Raw genomic sequence first — 23,297 nt, 5'->3', positions numbered from 1 at the left:
TTTTTCCCCCAGTGTGGGTTGGCTAACTCAGGAGAAGTAACTGGAGCGTGCCTAACTCGAGTAAACTCTGCACTGAAGACCTAAGTTCCCTGTAAGCTGCGCAGCCACGCAGCAGCATAATTAGTGCCATGCAGGCAGGAACCCGGGCAGCTGAAATGTAGGCAGCCCCAGCTGGACCTGCCCCGGCAGCCGGGAGATGCGTGGCAGGAAACCTGGCGGCCCTGGCCCCGGAGCGGGGAGAGGTGCATCTCCCCCCCCCCTTGCTGCTGGGGGGAGTCCTCTCTCCCTGCTCTAGATCCGGAGCACTCTCCTGCACCTCATCCCTGGCTCCACCGCAGAGCCTGCATCCCCAGCTGGAGCCCTTACACCCCAGTCCTGAGCCCCCTCCCACACTTCGAACCCGTCAGCCCCATCCCCCACCACATTAATTTTATGTGCACCAGTATGAAGGTGATATGTCACACATCGCCTCCATATTGGTGCACGTAATAAAATTCATTCTGCACATGTGTTGGAAAAATTAGAGGGAACAGTGGTGAAGACCTACTGTAAGGGTATGTCTACACTGCAGCTGGGAGCATGCCTTCCAGCCTGGATAGACAGACACATGCTAGCTCCACTTAAGCTAGAGTGCTAAAAAGAGCATTATGGTCATCGCAGCACAGGCTGTGGCTTGGGTTAGTTGCCTGAGTACAAGCCCGCCTGCCCCCCTGTGTCTGAGTGGGCGGCTAGCCCAAGCCGCTGTGCATACTACAACAACCATGCTGCTCTTTTTGGCATACTAGCTTGAGCGGAGCTAGTGCCTGTGTCTACCTGGGCTGGGAGACATGCTCCCAGCTGTCTAGTATGCGCATACCTAGAAGTCTGAATTAAACTGAGAGAAGCCATGAAATTCAGAGGTAGGACAAATGCTTTCTGCTTGCTTCTCATATACAATAGTCTCTCTCTTTTGTTTAAAAAAAAAAAGTCTATAGTTATCAACACTTAAAAAATGTTATCTGAGGTATTAGCTACTTTATTTATATTTATATTGCCATTACTCACGGTATAACTATTTTCCCCATGCTTATTTCTCCCCCCCCCCCCCAAAGTTCCTTACATCTCCTTGTCAATTGCTGGAAATGGGCCACCGATGCTGGCCCCAGGGAGGGAGGAGGAGGAGTTGGTAAGCATGGGGCCGCAGGCGCGTGAAAGGTGAGGGGGGAACGTGGCGCCGGTGGATGCTCCACACCCACTAATTTTTTCCCCTGGGTGCTCTAGCCCTGGAGCACCCACATGATCAGTGATTATGCCCGACCACGGATGTTGCCGAACCAGGGAGTGCCAGATTAGCGAGGTTCAACCTGTATTTACACAATAGACTCTCTTAGCTCTTTATAATTCACAAATTCTGTTATCTACCTGTGTATCTAGGACTATCTAAATTTTTTCACCTCCACAAACTAGCCACACAAATATCTTGAACAATTGGAATTTTTTCCAAACTACTAAAACAACTAGAATAACTTGTGCAATAATTGGTTCATAATGTATGGTAGCATGCTTGGGGGAAGAAATGTGTTTGAAATGTTTGGCTGTTTGTTTTTTTTTTTCCAAAACTTAAAACAGCTGAGTGGACTTTTTTTAATCTGTGATCTTGTATAACAAACTCCAAGTGAGAGGTTTTTTGTTTTTTGTTTGTTTTTTTTCAACCACGGTATAACCTTTTGAAAACAAGTTTATTTAGTACTAAACACTGCCCTAAGTAAAATTATGGTTGATACCTTTGAATTTCCTGACTTATGTGTTTAAATATATTTACCTAGTAACTGTAACTAATTTCTCTTGTAATAACACTGTACATTTACTATATGCTGTTACTTATATCTCCATGTGGGATTAAAGCCAAGCTGTTTTGTTAAGGGAACTATAAGTGACCTGTGTGCTTTTAAATTCTTCATAATCAGAAAATCGTAGGACAGGAAGGAACCTCGAGAGGTTATCTAGTCCAGTCCCCTGCATTCCTGGCAGGACTAAGTATTATCTAGAGCATCCCTGCCAGGTGTCCGTCTAACCTATTGTGGACTATCATGGTCCATTTAACTTCCTTTTATACCAGAAAAATGATCAAGTCGCATTGAAATAAACACACTGCTTCCTCACTAAACAATGAGGAGTCCTTTTGGCACCTTAGAGACTAACAAATTTATTTGGGCATAAGCTTTTGTGGTAGTTGCATCTGTTTCAGTACCATGCCTAGCTATAGTGTGCACATTCACGTAACATAATCTTTCAGTAAAAGCTCAAAATGCAGGTAAAATTCCTATCATGTGACAGAACCAATAGATCAGCCTTCTGGTTTTGATGTTCCATACCTTCTTTGGTATAACTCAGTTGCATCAGATGTGGAGTGATCAGATTTGCTGCTTATTACTAAGTGGGATCTTCATGGCTCCGTGCTGCCTTTTGCCACTGTGGCCAGTTAGAAGATGTAGGCCAGGCTCTTGAAGGCTGCACCCATTGGCAAGGGATGCTTGGTTCCCTCGTGGACTTGTATAGTGCCCTTCCCTCAGCTATTGAATGGTTAAGACATTCAGGCTAACATACTTGACTCATTCACAGTACGTGTGTGTATGTATGTAGTAGAACTTGATAGCCAACTCGCTATGAAAGGCCCAAAATGAATTTTAGCCAATACCAGATAAAATATAAAGTTAGTTTTTTTTAAAAAGGTATAGAGTGCATAATTGTACAACATAAATGTTAAAGCAGTTTTATGGTTTGATTTGAAAGGCTGCTACCACTGTAAATACAAATGAAGATTTCTACCCAGTGGATGACTATGTGGAAGAAGAACTTTATAAAAGAAAACTGCAGGCTTCAAAGTATGTTATGTAAATCTTGAGATTACTCCAGTTTTTTAAATTAAATTTATATTGAAGTATATCTTACAATTTAACTAGAGAATGGTGGTGAATATATATAAAATTTGATAATTCTTTATTATAAATCTTTTTCATTAGATTCTTCGTAAGAACAACAAATGTGGCTAATGTAAGATGTGTCTGACTTTATTTGCTTGGAAAGGGGTTCTTAACTTGGCAGTGCAGAGTTTCTATTTAATACTATAACAAATCTTATGTAGTTCTTACTAATGGTGCTGTAGATGAAGCTCTATAGTATGTACTGTTTGAGTTCGGTCTTTGGGTTTTTAATTTGGCCAATTAAAGTTTGCTCTGGGCTTTCAAAGAATTACATTTATATTATCAATGTATATTAAGAGTGTTGTCACTATGAAGAAAGAATGTATGTATTGTATACCGGGGTTTGCATGGTACACAATAGGTGAAATCCTGGCCCCATTAAGGTTAATGGCAAAACTCCCATTGATTTCAATAGGGTAAAGATTTTACCCAGTAGATATTGCTAGTTAATAATAGTCTCAGACTCAGCATGGCTAAAATGAAACCTTATATTGCCTGCAAATAATGTATTAAAGTATATATTTGAGTAGTGATGCATCAGTTAAAATGATCCTAGAATACATAGGAGCTCTGAGCCCTGGGGGTGAGAGGGTTGGAGAGGGGGAGACTATTGTCAAACTATGGACAAATAAACACACTTTAAAAATATTTTTACACTGAAGGCAAAGTCTTCAGACTTTACAGGACAACCGTACCAGATCAAACAGAGGAAACAATTTATGTCATATGTTGAAAGAGGACATCAATTCAGAAGGTAAGACTTTTTGCTCTTGGCTTTTATTTGTGGTGCTTTCTAGAGGGTCCTGTACATGTGGTTAGTGGAGAGAGGGGACTATCACTGGGGCTTACTCTTTGAGTGTGGGTTATTTTTTACTCTTACAGTCCTTTTGTTTTCTCTATCCTGTACTTCTGGGGGAATTCTGTGCATCTGCGGACACGCAGAATTCCTCTGTCCTGCATAATTTTGTATTTTCTCCACATAAAATACATTCTTCCCCAGAAGTGCTGCAGTTCTGCCTTTGGCCCAGCAGAGGCTGCTTTGGCTCCAGAACAGCCAGCTGCATGAATATAAGCTGGCTGTTCTGTCACCACCATGGCCTCTGGTGGACAAAAGGCAGAACTGCAGCACTTCTGGGGCAGAAAGAATCTCTTCTCCTCTCCCCCTCCCCCCAAATACAATGTCCAGTGCTGCAAAATTCCCATGGGAGTAGAAGTTCATCACAACACCTTGCCCACAGAGCCAGATTAGGGCAGGGTGGGGCACACAGGGCTGTTTGGGGGTCACAGACTGAGGTTCAGAATGGCTAGTAGGGGGACAGATTGTGGGGCATGGGCTCAGGACCTAATGGGATGACAGCATTGAGTCTGGGGGAGGGGACCTGCAGGGACAGGGGCAGATATGCCTGACTGAATGGGAGAGGCTTGGGGTCAGCCAGGGTCTGCATGGGGGAGGCTTCCCAACTCCCTAAAAAAACCAACCAAACAAAAAAATCCTCCAAAAAAACCTTTTTCCCACCCACACCCAACACGGTCCAAAGTTTACTCCTAGGCTCCTTCCCTCTCCCTCAGCTCCTCTGTTACCCCTCAGTCCTCCAGGAAATAGAGTTCTGTATTGTAATTTAAATGAATTATTCAAAGTTCTGTATTAATAAGGAATACATTTGTCAAAAAAAATTACCAGAATCTTTTTTTTAATCTGTATTGTTACAGACATACTTGCTGACAGATATTTTGAAATAAATTACCAAAATAATTGAATCTGGCGTGATTATACTTTTTTTTTGATAAAATATCAGAATTTTGCAGAATTTTCAAATATTGTGTACAGAATTTTTAAAATTTTGGTGCTGATTTGCCCCAGGAGTAATCCTATCCCTCAGTATAGCACCAGTGTCAGGTGATTTACTATGCAGTTGCCTTAGATGCTGCTATGATTATCAAACAAGAGTATATTTGAAAAGACTTCTCTAGAGTTCAGAAAATTTTCTTAGTTTTGCCTGGCCTCTTCTTCCTAGTTTCAAAATATCTAGGGTGAAATTTTGACACTATTGAAGTCAGTGACAAAACTCCCCTTATTTCAGGACCAGAATGTCACCCCTGAGGTACATCCAATTGTGCTGCAGTGCCAGCACGATACCCTTGCTACTCTGTGGCCATCTAGTTTACAATTAACTGTGATTGGTGTATGTTAACTCTTAGTTTGTGCTTGCCTTTTAGAGTCTCAAGAAAATCATCTTGGCCATAATGAAAGAGAAGACTGTGATCTGTATGACCTCCTTTCTCCAAAAGTAATTCAATATTGAACACACAGATTTGAATCATTAGTACAATTTGTAAGCTAAAACATCTTATAAATTCTCTGTATTCTGGTTGAGAGGGGTTAAAACACACGCTCCTTTTCCCTCCCTCAGCTCCATTGAAAATATTTTGACTATACACATTTCAACTGTCAATTTTAACAGCACATGGAAAAACTGATTCTAGTTTACAAGCCTATTTTATGTTGAAAGTGCAAGGCAAGTTGTGGATTGATTTGTTTATGGTTAGTATAAATGAATTGCAAAAACATGTCAGTTTAATCTGCTAATTCTAAGACTATTCACAACACTTTATGAACAAGCTAGTATAGAGATCAACAGTGAGAATTTCATAGAGAAATAGAAATTCTGTTTTTGATTTTTATTGGAAAGTTTGCACCACTTAGTTTGAGGATTGATGATAAACTTCACTTGACATCCTAAATAAAATGAATGCAGAATTGTTTGCCCTCTTCCCCTCATCTTGTGGGTGCTGAACCTGTGTTCTTCTTCAAGCATTTGTCCACAGAGATTCCACTGAAGGCATGTGCGCCCCATGTATATGAGCCTGAAATCTCTTAGCTCACAGTGTCTGAGGCTGCGCATACACCCTCCCTGCCAACTCAAGGCATAAAATGCAGAGCATCCCTACTTACCTCTCAGTTTCTTATTACCATCCCTGATAGCAGGACAGAAATGCATAGAATCCATCTGTTTGCCTGTAGTTTTAGGATAGTTCATTACTTGTTGTTCTTTTCGTCAGACTTTTAAGTGGCTGTTGGCAAAATAAAAAACCAAAATGTGTGTGTGTTTTTTCTTTCTTTTTTTTAATCATCTGACTCCTCTTTGTACTGAGGTGCAAGTCTCCTGGCAGAAACTCTGTCTCTAGGCTTTAAAAATCTGCTTGCTTATAAAGTAGCTATGCTGGCAAGTGATAGACATACTATGTCTCTTTTTGTTTAGGGCAATTGTATATTTTGGGCAAACACTGGATTTGCAAATCCTTTTTCTAAGCCCACACAGAAGGCTCATGATGCCTGTTTAAAAGTGTTTCTGCTGGAAAAGTCAGGAGTGTTCTGAGTCTGGAGTCCTTCTTTGAAAGCAATCTGTTGCCTTAATGCTGATTTCTACTAGGGTTCTCACTACCAGACATACTGCTCTGGGAGCTAACAGGACTTCTGGCTCTAAGAGACCTCATGCTTCTGAAAAAACATGCTGAGCCTTCTCTTCTATCCATATCTGGTTAGTCATTGACTCCTGCTGCCCAAGGTAGGAAGAAGCAGAGCTCTTCTGGTGATGCTGATGGTCACCGTCCCTGGTATTTGTCCTAGAAGTCGAAGACTCATCAAGCTGGCTCCTTCCTTCCAGTTCTGATCTGCACCATGTGTCTTCAGGGGCTGTGGAAACTTGTTCTTCTGCTTCAGTACTGCATCCTTCGTGACCAATGCCACTTTAGTGCTAATGACATCAGTCCTATCTGCCAAAGAATCTGTAGTTCTGTATCCTAATGAGACCCCATCTGCTGAGATGACCACATTGATACTGTTGAGCTTGGTACCAATTCCTCTGTCAAAGCAGGTTGCCTTTACTACTACTTCCAGTGATGTCCCTATGGGTGCTCCACTTGTAGGTGTATCAGTGCCCCATGCACCTGGGAACCAAGATCTTCATCAGCAGTGCCTGTTGGACTGCACATGCACACCTCCCTTCTCTCGCACTGGGTGTGGGACATGTATATGGTGCAGGGGGATCCGAGCACCCCCAGTTCCTTCTCTACTGCCTTTGGTCTGGGACGGAATCTGCAGCAGAGCCCGTTTTTCCATTTCCCTCAGTAGTTAGTGCCTTATCTATTAGGGTAATGTAGTTAGTATTTTCTTCTTCTGCTAAACAAAAGGAAAAACTGTTTTTGTTTAACTTTAGCTTTTCGTTTCCTCCTCCCCCCCCCCCTTCCTACCTGGGAAGCCTTTTTCCATCACCCTTATGCCCGGATCCCCTGGGTTTAAGAGGTGCATTTGTTGTGGGGTTGCCTTCCCAGTAATGAACAGCCACCTGCAGTGCATCCACTGTCTGGGAGAGGGACATGTCCCACGAAAGTGTTCCTATTACCTTGGCCTGAAATCCAGAATCAGAAAGGACCGGGACATCAGATTAAAACTTCTCCTCATGGAGAAATTGCTGTGACCAGCATCGGATCCAGGCCCAGACTCCTCTGGAGAGAGACCCATGCTCAGCCAGATTGTCTGCCCATCCTCACTCCAGAAGAAACAGGCTCTCTCCTCACGTTCTGAGGTACATCGCATCAAAACACTGTCCAGGTCTGTTGCCTCAACCTCATGTGGCACACATCTAGTGCCCATCCGAGTACCTCCGATACCGACATAAAGAAATGGTCTAAAGATCCTAACTGGGCAGACCTATGGCCTTCAGCATCATTTCCCAGCTCTAGGGAATGAGTCAGGCTGACTTGAAGCGCTAAAGCACCTGTACCCTTTCCCACACGGATGAAGCCTCTGCACTGGCCAAGGCACTGGCCAAGCCATTAGCACTGACCAATTCTCTGGCGCCATCTACCAACACCTCTGGGCATATGCCCTCCCTTTTGCACCATGTCTTACACCACCACTGATGATGCTTCCCGCTCCACCCCCCATGAGACTTTAGATACTCAAGACCTGCTGGCATCTAACACTCCTGAGTCTCCGCTCCTTCGATGTGACCTCCCTCCACTTCCACCCTCCTCTCCAGATTCATGACACTCCTCCCTCTCTTTGACGAGGATGGCACCTCCCTTCCCCAGAGATGAGGAGGAGGAGGAGGAGGAGAAGAGGAAGATGAAGGCTCTATCACTCCCTCATCTACTAGACAAATTACGCCTGCTCATCCTCACTATCCACAATCTACCTCTGGTCCCCACTCTTGGCAGGGACCACAATGGGTGCAACCCTATGTGCCACTCCCTCCAAACAATGTATTGGGACCCTTGGGCCACATACAGGGCACAGTTTGGGAACCCTCCCAGAGAGCAAAGCCGGAAACCTACACCTCTCCCTTCTCTGTTGGTCTCTTGCCCTCCAGAAGTCAAACGCCTACTGGTACCATCTGAAGAGGAAGAACAAGAGGAGGAACAGGAGGAGGAGGCTTGACCAACATTGCATTTTTCTTGTCACTTGAAAAGGCTATCATGCCTCCACCCTCTACATCGGCTGATGACTTCAGGCATTTTCAAGATTTGTTCTGCAGTATTGCAGACTCCCTGCAGATCCCTTTGGAGGAAGTCAAGAACCAGCAGTGTAAACTACTGGATAGCTTCCACACATCCTCTTCCTCTAAGATCGCTCTACCGCTCAACGAGGCTCTTCTCGACCCCTCCCCCCCACAAAGTTGCTGTGGCAGACCCCTGCGTCCATCCCTCTGACCTGCAAATATTATGTTCTAGTGAAGGATGTGTAATTCCTATTCTTGCACCCCACCCCCGAATTCTTTGGTAGTCAGTGCGGTACAAAGAGTCCGTCAATACCAATCTCATTTTAGCCATCCAGGCAGAGATTGGAAATGCCTGGACTTTTTTGGATGCAAAGCATATTCGTCAGCCACACTCCAATTTAGAATCTCCATCTATGAAGCCCTTATGGCTACGTATAACTACTCCAAATTGGAGGAACACTCCCAGGACCTACTGGAGGCCAAGAAAGAGCAATTCCAGTCCTTGATATCAGAAGTGCACCTCCTAACTCGTATAACCTTACAACCCTCGTTAGACTTGCATACACGGCTGCCCAGTCCATTATGACTGCTGTAGTTATGAGGTGTGCATCATGGCTCCACCCCTGGGGCTTTACTAAGGAGGTGCAAACCACAATAGAGGCCTTACCTTCTAAACCTATTCTCTTAGTGTATGAATGATTCTCTGCACTCCCTTAAGGACTCTTGAGCTATACTCCAATCTTTTGGAATTTACATGACAGTACTGATGAGATGCTCTGGAAAGTGCCAACTCCCTCTGTGATCCCGAATGCAGCAGTATACTCCTCATCGGCACTAGGACACCCAGCGCTGAAGACGGAGACCTCCTACCAAATGTAGACCGCACACTCCTCTTGTGCACTTCCACCGAAGCAACAATTTTGAAGGTGTAGTCGAGGCCCTGAGAATCCTTCTCCTCTTCCAGTCATTCCCACCATTTTCAACATCCCGGCAGTTTGCGACTGATTAGCTCTGTTTCCCATCTTGGAGATTCATCACCTCGGACAAGTGGTTTCTAGAGGTGATCAGTGAAGGATACTCCATCCCTTTCCTATCTATCCTGCCCACCATTCCCATCCATGTCCCTCTTCAGGGACCCTTTTCATGATTCTATTCTATAAGGAGAAATAAATCTTCTGCAACTAGGAGCCATAGAACCAGTCCCTTCCTAGCACATGGGACAAGGTTTCTACTCCCACTATTTCCTGATCCAGAAGAAATCTGGCAGCTGGCAACCCATCCTGGACCTTCGCAGTATAAATAAGTCAAACTGCAATGATTCAAGAGAGTTACCCTTTCCACTATTCTCCCAGCACTGGAATAGGGGGACTAGTTCTCGGCCCTTGACCTCTAAGATGCATACTTTCCTATGACAATACACCCTTCTCACAGATTTCTCTGATTCATCCTGGGCGATGACCACTACCAGTTCAAGGTATTGCCTTTCGGACTGTCCACTGCACCTTGGGTGTTCTCCAAAGTCCTTGCAGTTGTTGCTGTCTACCTAAGGACCCTGGGAGGGGTCATCATCTTTCCATATTTGGATGACTCTCTTCTCAAGGCCTCATCCGAAAAACTCTCTCCAAGCTGTCCACATAACAATGGACCTGTTCATAAAGATAGGCCTCCTCATGAACCTAGAAACGTCCACTTTAACACTAGTACAATGACTGGTATTCATTGGCACACAGTTGGTGCCACAGAAGCCAGAGCCTTCCTAGCACCTCAGATTCGGAGCTATAAGAGATTTGGTATTCAGTGCACAGATTTGCCCCAGACCTCTGTCAGAATGTACCTCCAACTTATAGGCCACCTGGCAGCAGCCATGTTTGTAGTCAGACACGCAACACTACACATGTAATATCTTCAGGTGTAGCTCCATACAGCATATCTTCCCCACGAACACAGTCTCCACAAATGTTTGTTCATGCTGATGCACTTCAAGGACTCACTACTGTTGAGGACACTGCACAACAACATCTGTGTCTAAGTCCCTTTCTTCCAGCCAACCCCGATTATGATTTTAACAACCGATGCCTCCCTAATCAGTTGGAGAGTGCATCTCCACAATCTCACAGTGCAGGGGAGATGGTCGTTAACAGAATCCACCCTGCACATCAATTTCCTAGAACTACAGGTGGTCTGCAAAGCGTGTCAACATTTCCTACCTCTATTCAAACATCATACCATGAGAGTGATGACAGACAATGTCTCCTGCATGTATTACATCAACAGGCCCGGCGGAGCAAGGTCCCACTGCTTATGCTCAGAAGCACTCAGATTGTGGAACTGGTGTATCCAGAACAACATCTCCATTTCAGCAGCATACTTCCCAGGACCAGAACACCACTACGGATGCATTCTGCAGGAAGTTCTTGCACAATCATGTGTGGGAACTGGATATGCGAGCACTTCAACCCATCTTCAAACACTGGGGCACCCCACCATAGATCTTTGTCACTCAACATCCGCTGCCCTCAATGCTCTGTTCCAGAGCGGGACTGGGACATGGATTGTTGGGAACATGCGTTCCTCAACATGGGATGCACAACTCCTTTATGCCTTACCTCCTTTTCTCCTCCTATTCAGAGTACTTTGCAAGATACAAGAGGACTGATCTCATGTCATACTAATACCTCCAACATGACCACGACAGGTCTGGTATACTTACCTCTACCATATGATGGTATGCCGGCTGATCTCTCTCCGTCTAACACCCCAGCTCCTTTCACAGGATAGAGGATGCATCCTCCATTCCAATCCACAGGTGATTCACCTCAAAGCCTGATTCCTTTTGAATAGCAGATGTGACATGAGCAGATGCATGTAAGTGCACAAATGGATTAGATTTTACTGCTGATACACCTCCCACCAAGTTGATGCAGCACACGTTCTGTTGCCACTTATCCTAGACCGGGGTGGGCAAACTTTTTGGGCTGAGGGCCACATCTGGGTGGGGAAATTGTATGCAGGGCTGGGGCAGGGGGTTGCAGTGCAGGGTGTGGGAGGGGGTGCGGTGTGCAGGAAGGGGCTCAGGGTAAGATATTGGGACAGAGGAGGGATGCGGGATGTATGAGGGGGCTCAGGGAAGGGGGTGCGGAGTGCAGGAGGGGCTAAGGGCAGGGCTGCAGGAGTGTGGACTGTGGGAGGGGGTTCAGGGCAGGGGGTGGGATGCAGAGTGCAGCAGGGGGGTGGGATGCAGGAGGGGTGCAGGGTGCGGCAGGGGGCTCAGGGCAGGGGGTTGGGGTGTGAGGTGCAGGCAGGGGGCTTAGGGCGGGGTGCAGGCAGGGTTCGGGCGCCATGCCGTGCCGCTCCAGGAAGCGCTGCAACCCCTGGAGGAGGGGGGATGGAGGGCTCCGTGTGCGCTGCCTTTGCGGTACCTCCACTGAAGCTCCCATTGGCTGCGGTTCCCTATTCCTGGCCAATGGGAGCTGCGGCGGGTGGTGCCTGGAGGCCAGGGCAACGCATGGAGCCCTGTGCCCCCCCTGCCTGGGGGCCCGCAGGGAAGTAGTGCCGGCCGCTTCTGAGAGTGGTGCGGGGCCCACAGCACCACAAGGGGCAGTCCTGTGGGCCAGATCCAAAGACCTGAGGGGCTGGATCTGGCCCACAGGCCGTAGTTTACCCACCCCGTCCTAGACTATATGCTACACCTTAAATAGTATTCACCACCTGCATTTAGGTACGCTTGGTGGCAATCACTACTTTTCACTGCCCTGTATAGATGGTCATTCTGTCTTTGCACTTCCACTCATGAAACATTTTTGTTTTTAAGGATTGCCAAAATCTTTACGATCAGTCCTCATTTACGAGACTAGACCCCTGCCTGGGACCTTCATCCTTGTACAATGTTCTCTGACTAGATCTCCATTTGAACCGATGACAACTTGTTCTTAAGTGTATCTATAAACAAAAATATCCTTCCTTGTGTCATCTCTTCTGCCCGATGAGTTGGCGAAATCATGGCCCTTTATGGCATATCCACCATATTATAAGGGCAAAGTTACACTACACCCACATCTAAGATGTTTACCTAGGGTCCCAACATCTTTCCATCTCAACCAACCAATACACCTTCCTTGCTTCTTCCCGAAGCCTCACAGTAACCAACGGGAGGCAGCTCTACACACTTTAGACGAGCATTAGCCTTTCACGTGGACAGGACTATACCTTTCTGGAAATCACCACACTTATTCATCTCCACCAACAAAAGATCCAGAGGCACTGTCATATCTAAAAAAATTCCTTTCAAAGTGAATCTCCCAGTGCATACATTTATCTTACGACCTCCATGATAGACAGTCTCAATCAGAGCACAAGTGGAGCACTGTCATGGGGTGCACGGCCAGCCCCTCTTCCTCTGGGAAAGTCCATGGAGACTTCAGCTCTGTGCAACACCTGTATCCTTTTTATTCTTTAAGCCTTTTCCCACCACCAGTGTCCAACTATATACAATCCTTACAGGTTTCTCACCTACTGCAGGCTGGGTCAGTAACCAGCTTGAGGGTTCCCCCTCTCTGTTGCTGTGTCAAGGCTGATTTCCCCACTACGGCACTTTGAGTGCAAAAGGTGGGGGACTGCAAGGATTCTAAAAATTAATACTGGCCTCTCCAGGCTTGTATTAAACTTCCAAGATAACAGCTTTTCTCTGACCTTGGGTGGGTAGATGATGCCACCACCCAAGTGCAAAGCCCTTTTGAGAATGCAGGAAGGCGCACTTGGGAATTCCTTCCTGTGGGTACCCTCAAGCCCTTTCACACCCCTCCACCGGGGAAGAGCTGAGAGAGAAAAGCAAAGGAAATCAGGTGTTCCCACCAGCTAATTAAACAAATTGTGCACAAACCTCTTAGGACACACACACCCAGTCCTGTTCTTAAAAAAGATAAATTTTATTAAAAACAAAAAGAAAATACATCTGGAAACTTAGGCTATTGCTAGATTTTAAAAAGAACCACTTACAAGGATTAATCATCAGGAATAACTTTGTTGAGGTCCAGCTTAAAGGTTACAAGCAAAACAAAAGCATTTGGGGTTGGCACAGAGGAATCCACAAGCCATAAAGAAATAGAGAGATAAACCTAATCGTTTCTTCCTAGACATTTCCTGATTACTTACATATCTACGAGGTTTCAAATTAGTAGTTTCTAAGTATGATTCAATGATTTTTTCATACCTGGTCCAAAGCTTCTTGCAGCATAGTTGCAGCCCTGTCTGCCTCTCCCCGAGAACAACAACAGACAGATAAGGGGAGTCTTGTTTTAATTTTAAAAAGTTCTAGCCTTCCCATTGGTTCTTTTGGCCAGGTGCCCACTCACTTCCTTTTACCTATGCATAGCAGTGATACTTTTTAACCCTTTACAGGTAAAGCAAGTAGAGAAGAGCTACTAAGAGGGATTTTATAGCTAGCCTATCAGACTGGCAGGTGTTGCCAATCGCCAGGCAGACATAAGGCTTTTCAAACAGTCCCAATCTATTCCCCCTTGATTTGGCCTGGTGTGGCAGGGCCTGATTAGGTGTGTTTGTAGCAGCACCCTGCCACAAGCACCCATAAGGACATCACTTGAAGAAGAAGAGGATTACTCACCCTGGGTGGTAACTGAGGTTTTTTGAGATGTTTACCTATGGATGCTGTACTACCTACCCTCTTCCCCTCTCTTTCGGAGCCAAACAAACATATGCTCTGCAGCAGAGAAGGAGCTGGGGGTGTTTGAAGTGCACAGTGCTATATATACATCCTGCGCACAGTGCGAGATGAGGGAGGTGGGCATGTGCAGTCCGAAATGCACTTGTCTGATCCCAGGCGCAGGGGGCATTGCCGTACCTACAAGTAGAGCACCCATAGGGGGACACATCTCGAAGAACCTCAATTACTGCACAGGGTGTGTAACCCCCATCTTCTGCAGACATAGTAATCATCCTGGAACCAGTCTCATCTCAGATATTTCTCCAATATTTACATAATCCAAGTTACTCTGGTTCCAGTACTGAAAGGTACTAATTATGTAAATCTCCCTGTGACCATCATCTGCAGTATCAATATCTTTTTCTCTCAGTGTGGATCTCATCAGTCTGGTGCAACACCTCATCTGCATCTTCATCTCATGACAATAGAAGCCCTGTGTTCTAGATTTTTCTCCTTGTTTTTTCTAGACTGGTTCCTCAAAGAGATCTAAGGAGCCTTTCTCATCATAGATCCCATACTTCTGAGAGGTCTTAGTCACTTTGCTATCTACCACTAGGGCATCATATGCCTTTTTCATACAGGGTGCAGTCCTGACCTTACAGGTCAGCATGGAATCCTCAGCATTTATCTACTCTGTATTTGTCTAACCCAGGTCTAGGAATATAGCACCTCCTTAAGAATGATTTAAGATAACACAACCATCTAACCAGGAGCTTCTCCAAGAATTCATATAAGAGGCTCATAATGAGGAAGATCCTGTGGGGGAATATGAAGACCAGCCCATTTGTCTGGCTGGTTCATCTTCATATGTAGATGACATCTGCTCCTCCCACAGTCTATCTGAAGGCCTTTCAGAACTTGCATTGACATTCCTTTTAGACATATCCCTTGAAGTAATTCAGGGAAAGTCTCAATTTATGTATGTTCAACATCCATGCTCCCAAGACTGCTTGGCTTTGCCAAACGAATATATCTTTCATCTTGCTACAGATTTGTGGCAGACCCATGCATATATTTCAGCCATATCTAAAAGAGAAGATTGCAAATTTCAGGTTCCCTGAAATGGGTTTGACTATTCTTTTATATATACCTTGTCCCTGGGTCTTTAGTTGTAGACATTGCTCATGAAAATCCAAGTAGTCTGTATGTCAAAACTTAGGGATATAGACCCAAAAAGATGGACCTTCTAGGGAGAAGGTGTATTCTTTGGATTCAGAAGGCCAGTTATTGGGCTCTTCTGGCTAAGTATGACATTCTTTGTCGGGACAAGAACCTCCTAGCTGGGTATAAAGCTTCCTCAGGACATCAGGGATAAGTTCAAAGCGGTAGCCATGAAAGGCCAGTTGGTGGCAAGGACTGCATAGGAGGCTTTTTTGGATGCTTCTGACATTGCAGCTAGGTCAGTGGCTACCACAATAACTATGCACAGATCATCATGGCTGAAAGACCACAGTTAGAAACCGTCCTTTTGAGTGTCGAGAACCTTTCAACTCAAAGACCGACTAGGTGCTTCATTCTTCAAAGGACTCAAGTAACCCTTTGGTCTCTTGGCTGCTGTACTTTCTGCAGAGGAGAAAGCAGTCTAAACCTCAATCCTTCCTGAGACACAGACCTCCCTGCAGCTCGTGATTTTTTACAAAAAGAGACCTTCTTTCCAAAAGAAAAGACCTTCATCTACTGGCTCTGCACACTCTTCTTGGGGTCAGAGGTTGCAGATTTGATGCAGTGATCAAGAGTCATGGACCAGTTTGTGGAGTCATTGACCCTTTTTTCTCCCTTTTGGCAATTGCGTTTCTTTTAATATTTTTTGTGAATGCATGAGCTGCAGTTACTACCAAGTCTTAGAAGTTATCTGGCAAGGATATTCAATTCAATTCCAGCCTGTACCAACTCTGCATCCCCTTTTCCTGTCCCTCTCAAAGATCTCACAACAAATTCATCTGTTGTCTCTAATTTCAGATGGTAACACTTTTGTCAGGAATTCCTTTTCTAATGTCCATGAACTGGCTTTCAACTCTTGACTTGTAGGACTCTTAGTTCTATGTAGTAATCCAGTGGTTCTCAACCTTTCCAGACTACTGTACCCCTTTCAGGAGTCTGATTTGTCCTGTGTACCCCAAGTTTCACCTCCACTTAAAAACTGCTTGCTTACAAAATCAGAAATAAAAATACATAAGTGTTACAGCACATTATTGTTGAAAAATTGCTTACTCTCTCTTAGAAAATGGCAATAACTGAATGCTACTGATATGTAACCCTATATATACAAATAAATAGGCTGGAGTTTTGAGGGGATTGGGCACTGAACTCATACTTTCAGTGGAATTTGGATGCCTGACACCCGTATACTCCATTGAAAATCCCAACCATAATCAATTCCTCTAACACAATATGTTGGAAGGCATATTGCTATGAAAGCCCAATAAAGAGTGAACAAACAATGGAAAAAACCTCTTTCATGAGTAGTAATTTTCAGCTGTGATAGGTCACTGTCTGGAAACTATGCTGTTAAATGTCTAGTTACTAATATAAATAGTAATCTCTTTAAAACATGACCCTGGTCAGAGAAAAGGACAAATGTTTACTCTAGGTGAAATCCTGATTCCATTAAAATCAGTGGAAAGACTTTTCCCTTCAGAGGGACCAGGATTTCACCCTCTGATGGGAAATACTTTACTATAACCTTTCTCCTTTTTAATTTAGATGGAGGTTGATGTTGAACAAAGAATTTGCATTAGAAATTCGCAAGCACTAAAAAGGTAAACTTGCATTCTTAACACCTGCTTTATTTTTCATACAGTTTTGAGCCAGTGGGGGGGACATGTTTTTAAAAAAAAAAAAAGTCTGTCCATCCTACTTATCTCTTATGGTAATTATTCCCAAAGTGCTTAATCAAATTTGGTTTCTTAATGCACAAATACATTCAGGATTTTTGTATAACTAGATAGCTACATACAGTCCAGTGCAATCAGCACACAGCTACCTTGCTTGATCCAAAACAGAAGACAGTAGGTCTTCAGCCTCTTGCTTATTAATAAATACAAGGTTGTAATAGCAGAACTCACTGTGGAGTGCAGTGACCTGTCCAGGCTATGCTAACTGAGGAAAGCAGAGGCTAACCAAGACAAAAGGGATAACTTATAATTTGTAGAACTTTATAAGGGAAAACCCAGAAATTGTACCAGGAGCATAAAGAACATTACAAAGTATTACTACTTATAACAAACTCTAGGTTACCAACATGTTAACCTTTGCAAGCTTGTACCTGTACTCATCCTTACTCTACGGAGTTAATACCAAAGGCATTGTTATCAACAAGAACAAGAGATTACTCAACAACCTTTTCTTTCTTTGGCTGTAAGTACAACTCCATTCTTGCTGCCCTGTTCTTTACATCTCTTCAGCTTGAAGTGCTCTTTAGATTCAGTGGTCCTGTAGTTGTACCTCTTTTGACCAAGTTTATCTTCACTTGATGGGCCCTCATTTGTCCATTAGGCACCTTTTGAACTGTATTCCTTCAATAAATGTTCAGTCATTCTCTCTGTTCCTATACTCTTGATCCTTTGTGGGTGGGCTTTTCATTTACTGTTTTCAGGATCTAGTTTAATCTAAAACAGCTTTTTGATCAATTCCCCTTTTCACCAATTATATTACCTTTCAGTTTTTTACATTGATGCTCTCTCTCTGATATGTCTGTACATTTTATTTTCCTCTACTTTACTTTTCTAATAGTGTCTGCTCATATACCCGGGTCTATATTTTTTTTTCTGCTTCTCCTGACTTGGAGGATTCCCTTCTTTCCTGCTTCTCACTTCCCAGTCCCCTACTTTTATTCTCCTATACTTCTTATTTTATCACCTCACCTTCTCCTCCAGCTTCTATTCATCCACTAGCTCAGCATCTAGATTCTTCTCCTTGGCTCCTTCTTGTCTAACAGCTTTTTCCAACTCCCCTCTTTGGTTGGATTCCAGGCACCCTCCCAAGCTCGAGCTGCCCTCTCATTAGTTGTCTCTCTCCCCAGGACAGCATTCTGTGCTGGTGCATCAGGGTAAGGGTCAGGTTACTATAGGAGCACTCCCTTGAGTTAGGACATGGCATTGCTTTTTGCAGGGGTCTTCCACTATAGTGCTGCCTGTTGTCTGTTGTTCTGGTTCTCCAGTGGTCTGTCTTTGGTGGCCCAGACCTCTGGCCACACTTTAGGATTGGTCCCTGTTCTGAGTAACAAAGTCCAAACAAAAAGACCCAAGACTCTAATTGCCTGTCTTGATAAATTGGAGAATTAGTCTGAAATTAACAAGATACAATTCAATTAAAAACAAGTGCAAAGTTCTTCACTTAGGAAAGAAAAATCAAGTATTCCACATTTTGTAGTTGTGTAACAGGCTAGGGGAACTAGTGCTGAAAGGAATTTTGGGGGGTTATAGTGGATCAAAAAATTGAGTGAGTGAACAATATGTAAAAAAGGCTAATATAATTCTGGAGTTTATTAATAGGAGTGACGTATGTAAGACATGGGAGGTAATTGTCTCACTCTTGGCACTGGTGAGACCTCAGCTGGAGTATGGTGCCCAGAATTGGACACAGCACTTTAAAAAAAGATGTGGACAAACTGGAGAGAGTCCAGAGGAAAGCAACCAAAATGGAGGTTTAGAAAACTTTACCTACCCAAAAAAAAAAAAGCCGCCTTGTTTAGTCTTGAGAAAAGAAGACGGAGAGGAAACCCTTCAAATATGTTAAGGGCTGTTATAAAGAGGAGGATGACCAGTTGTTCTCTGTGTCCAATGAAGGTAGAAGTCGTAATAATGGGCTTAATCCCAAGAAGGGAGATGCAGGTTAGGTATTAGGAAAACCTTTCTAACTGTAAGGGAAGTTAAGCTCTGGAAGAAGCTTTCAGGAGAATCACCATCATTGGAGATTTTTCAGAACAGGTTAGACAAACAATTGCTAGGAATGGTTTAGGTCTGCTTAGTCCTGCCTCTGCATGGTGGGCTGGACTTCATGATCTCTCAAGGTCCCTTCCAGCTCTCTGCAGCTATGATTCATCATGTAACCAGACTGAAAGAGGACATATGAAGGCTGAATAGCTATTCCATTCTCTTTCAAGTTCAGTTGTAGAGAAGGCTCACTCAAATCAAACTTCTGTGAGTGGGTCCACTTCATCTGTGGGTCCAGCAAAAAGACTTATCTGAGAATTCTGGGAATCCAAATGTGACAGAAATGCCATCTGGTATTGTGATGAAGTTCACAAGACTCAAGTCTTGGGATACTTCAGCATCACACTCACAACACCTCTGTGACCATCACCCAAAATATCAAATCTGAACTCTACACCTTAAGGTTTCTACAAGTAATCCTTAGACTCACTCACACAGCCGCTGTACTGTGGACTGGATGTGGGCTTGAGAAATTCCCACTGTCCTGGTCCTATCACTTCCTCCTTTGAACAGAACTAAAACATTGCCTCATTGCTTGGCAGAAAAAAATTACTATTGTTTGCCTTTAAACTCTTAGACTCTTCAAGTTCCAAACTTTATTTGTTGGCAGCCTGCCTGGCCAAGGGCTGCATAAAAGTTATTGAAACACTGAATAGGGCTAATAGATATTCTAGCACCAAAGCACTCTTTCGAATTCCACCTGTGACAGAAAAATAGGGAAGAAAGAAAAATGTGAGTGTTGGTGGCTGCTCTGATTCAAATATACTTAAGCTACTGGAGACCTATTTCTTATTTATTCCTAACCACCAAAGTGAACTTAGTGTAAATTATACTTATGCCCATTTTAAGGCCCTTTATGCTGCCAGTGTGGAAGAAAGGTGGTCTTTTTAGTATAAATGAGAATTAGGCCCAAAGAACTTCTACAAACTATGCCACTCCTCTAAAGGAGTCAGAGGATCCCTTTCTTCTGACATAGATTCAGTAAAGGCATGTATTACTGAACTTGTTCAGACTGTAAATCACTTCATAGACCCAAATTTCCTCCAATGAATTGAGAACACAAGACTTTTGATGTGAGACTGTTTTCAGAGGTAGTCATGCTCATCTGGTGTGGTCTCAAGTCCGCCAAAAATAACACACTGAGTGCAGGGCCAGGAACTCAACACATTCCTTCCGAGCATTCTTTTGGGGAGGTTCTATGGGCTGTGTTAGTAGGAGGTCAGATTAGATGACCATAACGTTCCTTCTCTCCTTGGAATCTATGAAATATGCACCATTCATACAAACAGGAGCCATGGAAATTTTGACAGCAGTCAGGACCACCACCTGCATATATGCTCATTGCTGCACTTGCCTGGTACAAGAGAGTAGAGAACCTGATATCCCTGCTGGCAGATTGTTGGGAAGAATCTACCACCTGCATTTCATTTTAATTGTCTAAACAGTACTAAATCTTTCACTTGATGCTAGAGAATTTGCAAACCATCATCGTCTAATCTGTTACCTTCTCAATTAGTTTGTTCAGGAATCAAAAAAGACTCTCAAACATTATCTGTCATCTCCTGATATCTGGTATCCTTCTCATTAAGGCTGTAGGTCAGGGCATGGTACAGAGACAGTTCTTGTTGAATTACTTCCTCCTGTCCAATGATAAGGGAAGTATGTCTTTAATGATCAATCATCCCACTGGGCATGTCTGTGGCATTTGATATCATTGAACACCAAGTACAAGTGCTACTATTTCAAGATCGGAAAAACAGAACTGCTGTGAAATGGTTCAGATCCTGTTCCTTGGACTAATCCTCGAGGTTCCTTTATAAGCAACTGTCCCTTCACCTCCGGTGCTTTCATTTGCAGAATGGCAGAAGTCTCAATCCTCCATCTCATGTTATCTGTATGTATAAGTAATCAGTTGAACAGACTAGACAATGCAGGTTGGCATGCTAGCAGTATCTACGTGACACCAAGCTTACAGCTCATTCACATCAAATGCAAAAATCAGCATCTCCTAGGTTTTTCAGTGCTTTGCTGAAATCCACTGAAGAGCACCTAACTAAAGCTGAATCCAAGTAAGATTGAGATGATGCTGGAAGGAAAGAAATCTAAGAACTTGTCCCCTCTATAACATCTCCCACTCTAGTAGGAATAGGAGTGGAGAGGTTATTTTAACTTTTGTATTTGGCATTAGTGTGATGGCTACTGGGATACTGTGTCCAGTTCTGGTATCCACATTTCAAGAAGGATGTTGATAAATGTAAGAGGGTTCAGCGAAGAGCTATGAGAATGACTAAAGGATTAGAAAACATGTCTTACAGTGATAGAGCTCCTTGAGTCTATCTATTTATCTTAACAAAGGGGTGGTTAACTGGTGACTTGATTAGTCTATACCTATGTGGGGAACTAATATTTAATAATGGGCTCTTCAGTCTGTCAGAGAAAGGTATAACATGATCTAGTGGCTGGAAATTGAAGCAAGACAAATTCAGACTGGAAATGAAGCATAAATTTTTAACAATGAGAGTAATTAACCATTGGAACGATTTATCCCGGATTATGGTAGAGTCTCCATTACAATTTTTTTAAATCACAACTGGGTGTATTTCTAAAAAGATCTGCTCCAGGAATTATTATGGTCAAGTTCTGTGGCCTGTGTTATGCAAGAGGTCAGATTAGATTATCACAATGCTCCCTTCTGGCCTTGGAATCTATAAAGGATATGGGGAGGAGGGAGAAAAATGTGCAAAATGAGAATCAGAATGGTTTTTAATGCATTTTTCAAAACACTATAATTTTTAAGAAATGCAATTTCTTCTGCATGACTTGTTAAATATCTTTTTTTGGTAAAATTAGGAGCTATATCCCAGATGTCAAAGAGAAAAATGTTCAGTCTACTTATTCAGACTACCGTCTGAATCTCAAACCAGTTTGGATCACATCAGCAGAAGACGTGGTATGTAAATATTGTTTGTTCTTATAATCATTTTTATACTACTTTCATATCAAGTGCTTCACTTCTTACAGTGTGCAGGCCGAAAGGCTGTAATCTTACAAGTCAGGCATCTTTGTTTGAATTTACATGTTACTGTACTACAAATAATGCAGTATTTGACAAGAATGTGATACAGACCAGGATTCCGTGCTCATCTGACTGACTAGCTGTGCCTTTTAAAGTTCTGTTCTTAGCTTTTAGAACCACCTGAGTCTTCCAGACCTCTAAAGTGATTGTTGTTCTTCGAGTACTTGCTCATGTAGATTCTATTCTAGATGTGCATATGCCCACGTGCACAGTTGTCGGAGATTTTTGCCTTAGCAGTATCCACAGGGTTGGCTGTGGCGCCCCCTTGAGTGCCACGCTCATGTGTCAGTATATCAGGCGTTGCCGGCCCTACACCCTCTCAGTTCCTTCTTACCACTTGTGGTGGTTAGTTGGAGTGCTTTGCCTTGCATAGCAAGGGCTAGCAGTTTTGTCTCTTCTTACTTTGAGCCTTAGGGCCTTGTAAATAGTTGTTTATAGTAGTTAGTGTTAAGTAGTTAAGTGTAGGTAGAGTCCCAGCTGTGACTTTACCCCAGGCAGCGCATGCCCTGGTCTCTGGGGTTTAAACCTTGCACGGATTGTAACAGGCCTATGCCTGTAAGTGACCCCCACAGCAGCTGCCTCAAGTACTTGGGGGAATCGTATGTGAAGGACAAGTATCGTATCTGTAAAAAATTTTGACCCAGGACTCAGAAAGAGCGGGATATTCATTGAGGGCTTTCCTCATGGAGGCTGCCCTCTGTCTGGCTTCCGAGCCATCCTGCCAAGACTCAACTCCTACTACCTCGGCTTCGGTGTGCAGCGCACGTTGGGCTCTGCCCAGCACCGCTCCCTGTCACCGGTGACCAGAAAGAAAACTCAATTTACAGCACTGCCCTTTGGCCTCTTATCGGCCCCGAGAGTGTTAACGAAATCGCACCAGTGGCTGCTTACCTGAAACATTGAGGGGTCCAGGTCTTCCCATATTTTGATGACTGGCTCATCAAGGGCAGGTCTCAGGAACAAATGCATAGGAGGCTTGATCTAGTGGTTCCATCTGCTGTGACCTGAGCCTGTTAATAAACAAGCAAAAATCCACCTTAATGCCGGTCCAACAAATAGAGTTCATTGGGGCAGTTCTTGACTCCATGCAAGCCAGAGCCTTTC

The 23,297-nt window shown here is 43.8% G+C and overlaps 1 protein-coding gene across 4 annotated transcripts in view; it reads left to right on the top strand.

Annotated features, from left to right (window-relative positions):
* Nucleotides 1-23,297, top strand: part of RNF17 (ring finger protein 17) — a 211,164-nt gene that overhangs the window by 3,441 nt on the left and 184,426 nt on the right. For 3 of the 4 annotated variants that reach the window (XM_045018034.1, XM_045018044.1, XM_045018050.1), the window contains exons 3-7: nt 2,773-2,864; nt 3,626-3,717; nt 5,181-5,251; nt 16,887-16,942; nt 21,968-22,067. In XM_045018034.1, coding sequence (XP_044873969.1) covers nt 2,773-2,864; nt 3,626-3,717; nt 5,181-5,251; nt 16,887-16,942; nt 21,968-22,067 — 411 coding nt within the window. Of the gene's footprint in view, nt 1-2,772; nt 2,865-3,002; nt 3,034-3,625; nt 3,718-5,180; nt 5,252-16,886; nt 16,943-21,967; nt 22,068-23,297 lie in introns of all 4 variants that reach the window. The other variant, XM_045018061.1, reaches the window with a different exon arrangement.

This window comes from Mauremys mutica, chromosome 1, assembly GCF_020497125.1.
Source record: "Mauremys mutica isolate MM-2020 ecotype Southern chromosome 1, ASM2049712v1, whole genome shotgun sequence".
NCBI classification, from domain to species: Eukaryota; Metazoa; Chordata; order Testudines; family Geoemydidae; genus Mauremys; species Mauremys mutica.
This window is presented reverse-complemented; position numbering and strand designations above follow the sequence as displayed.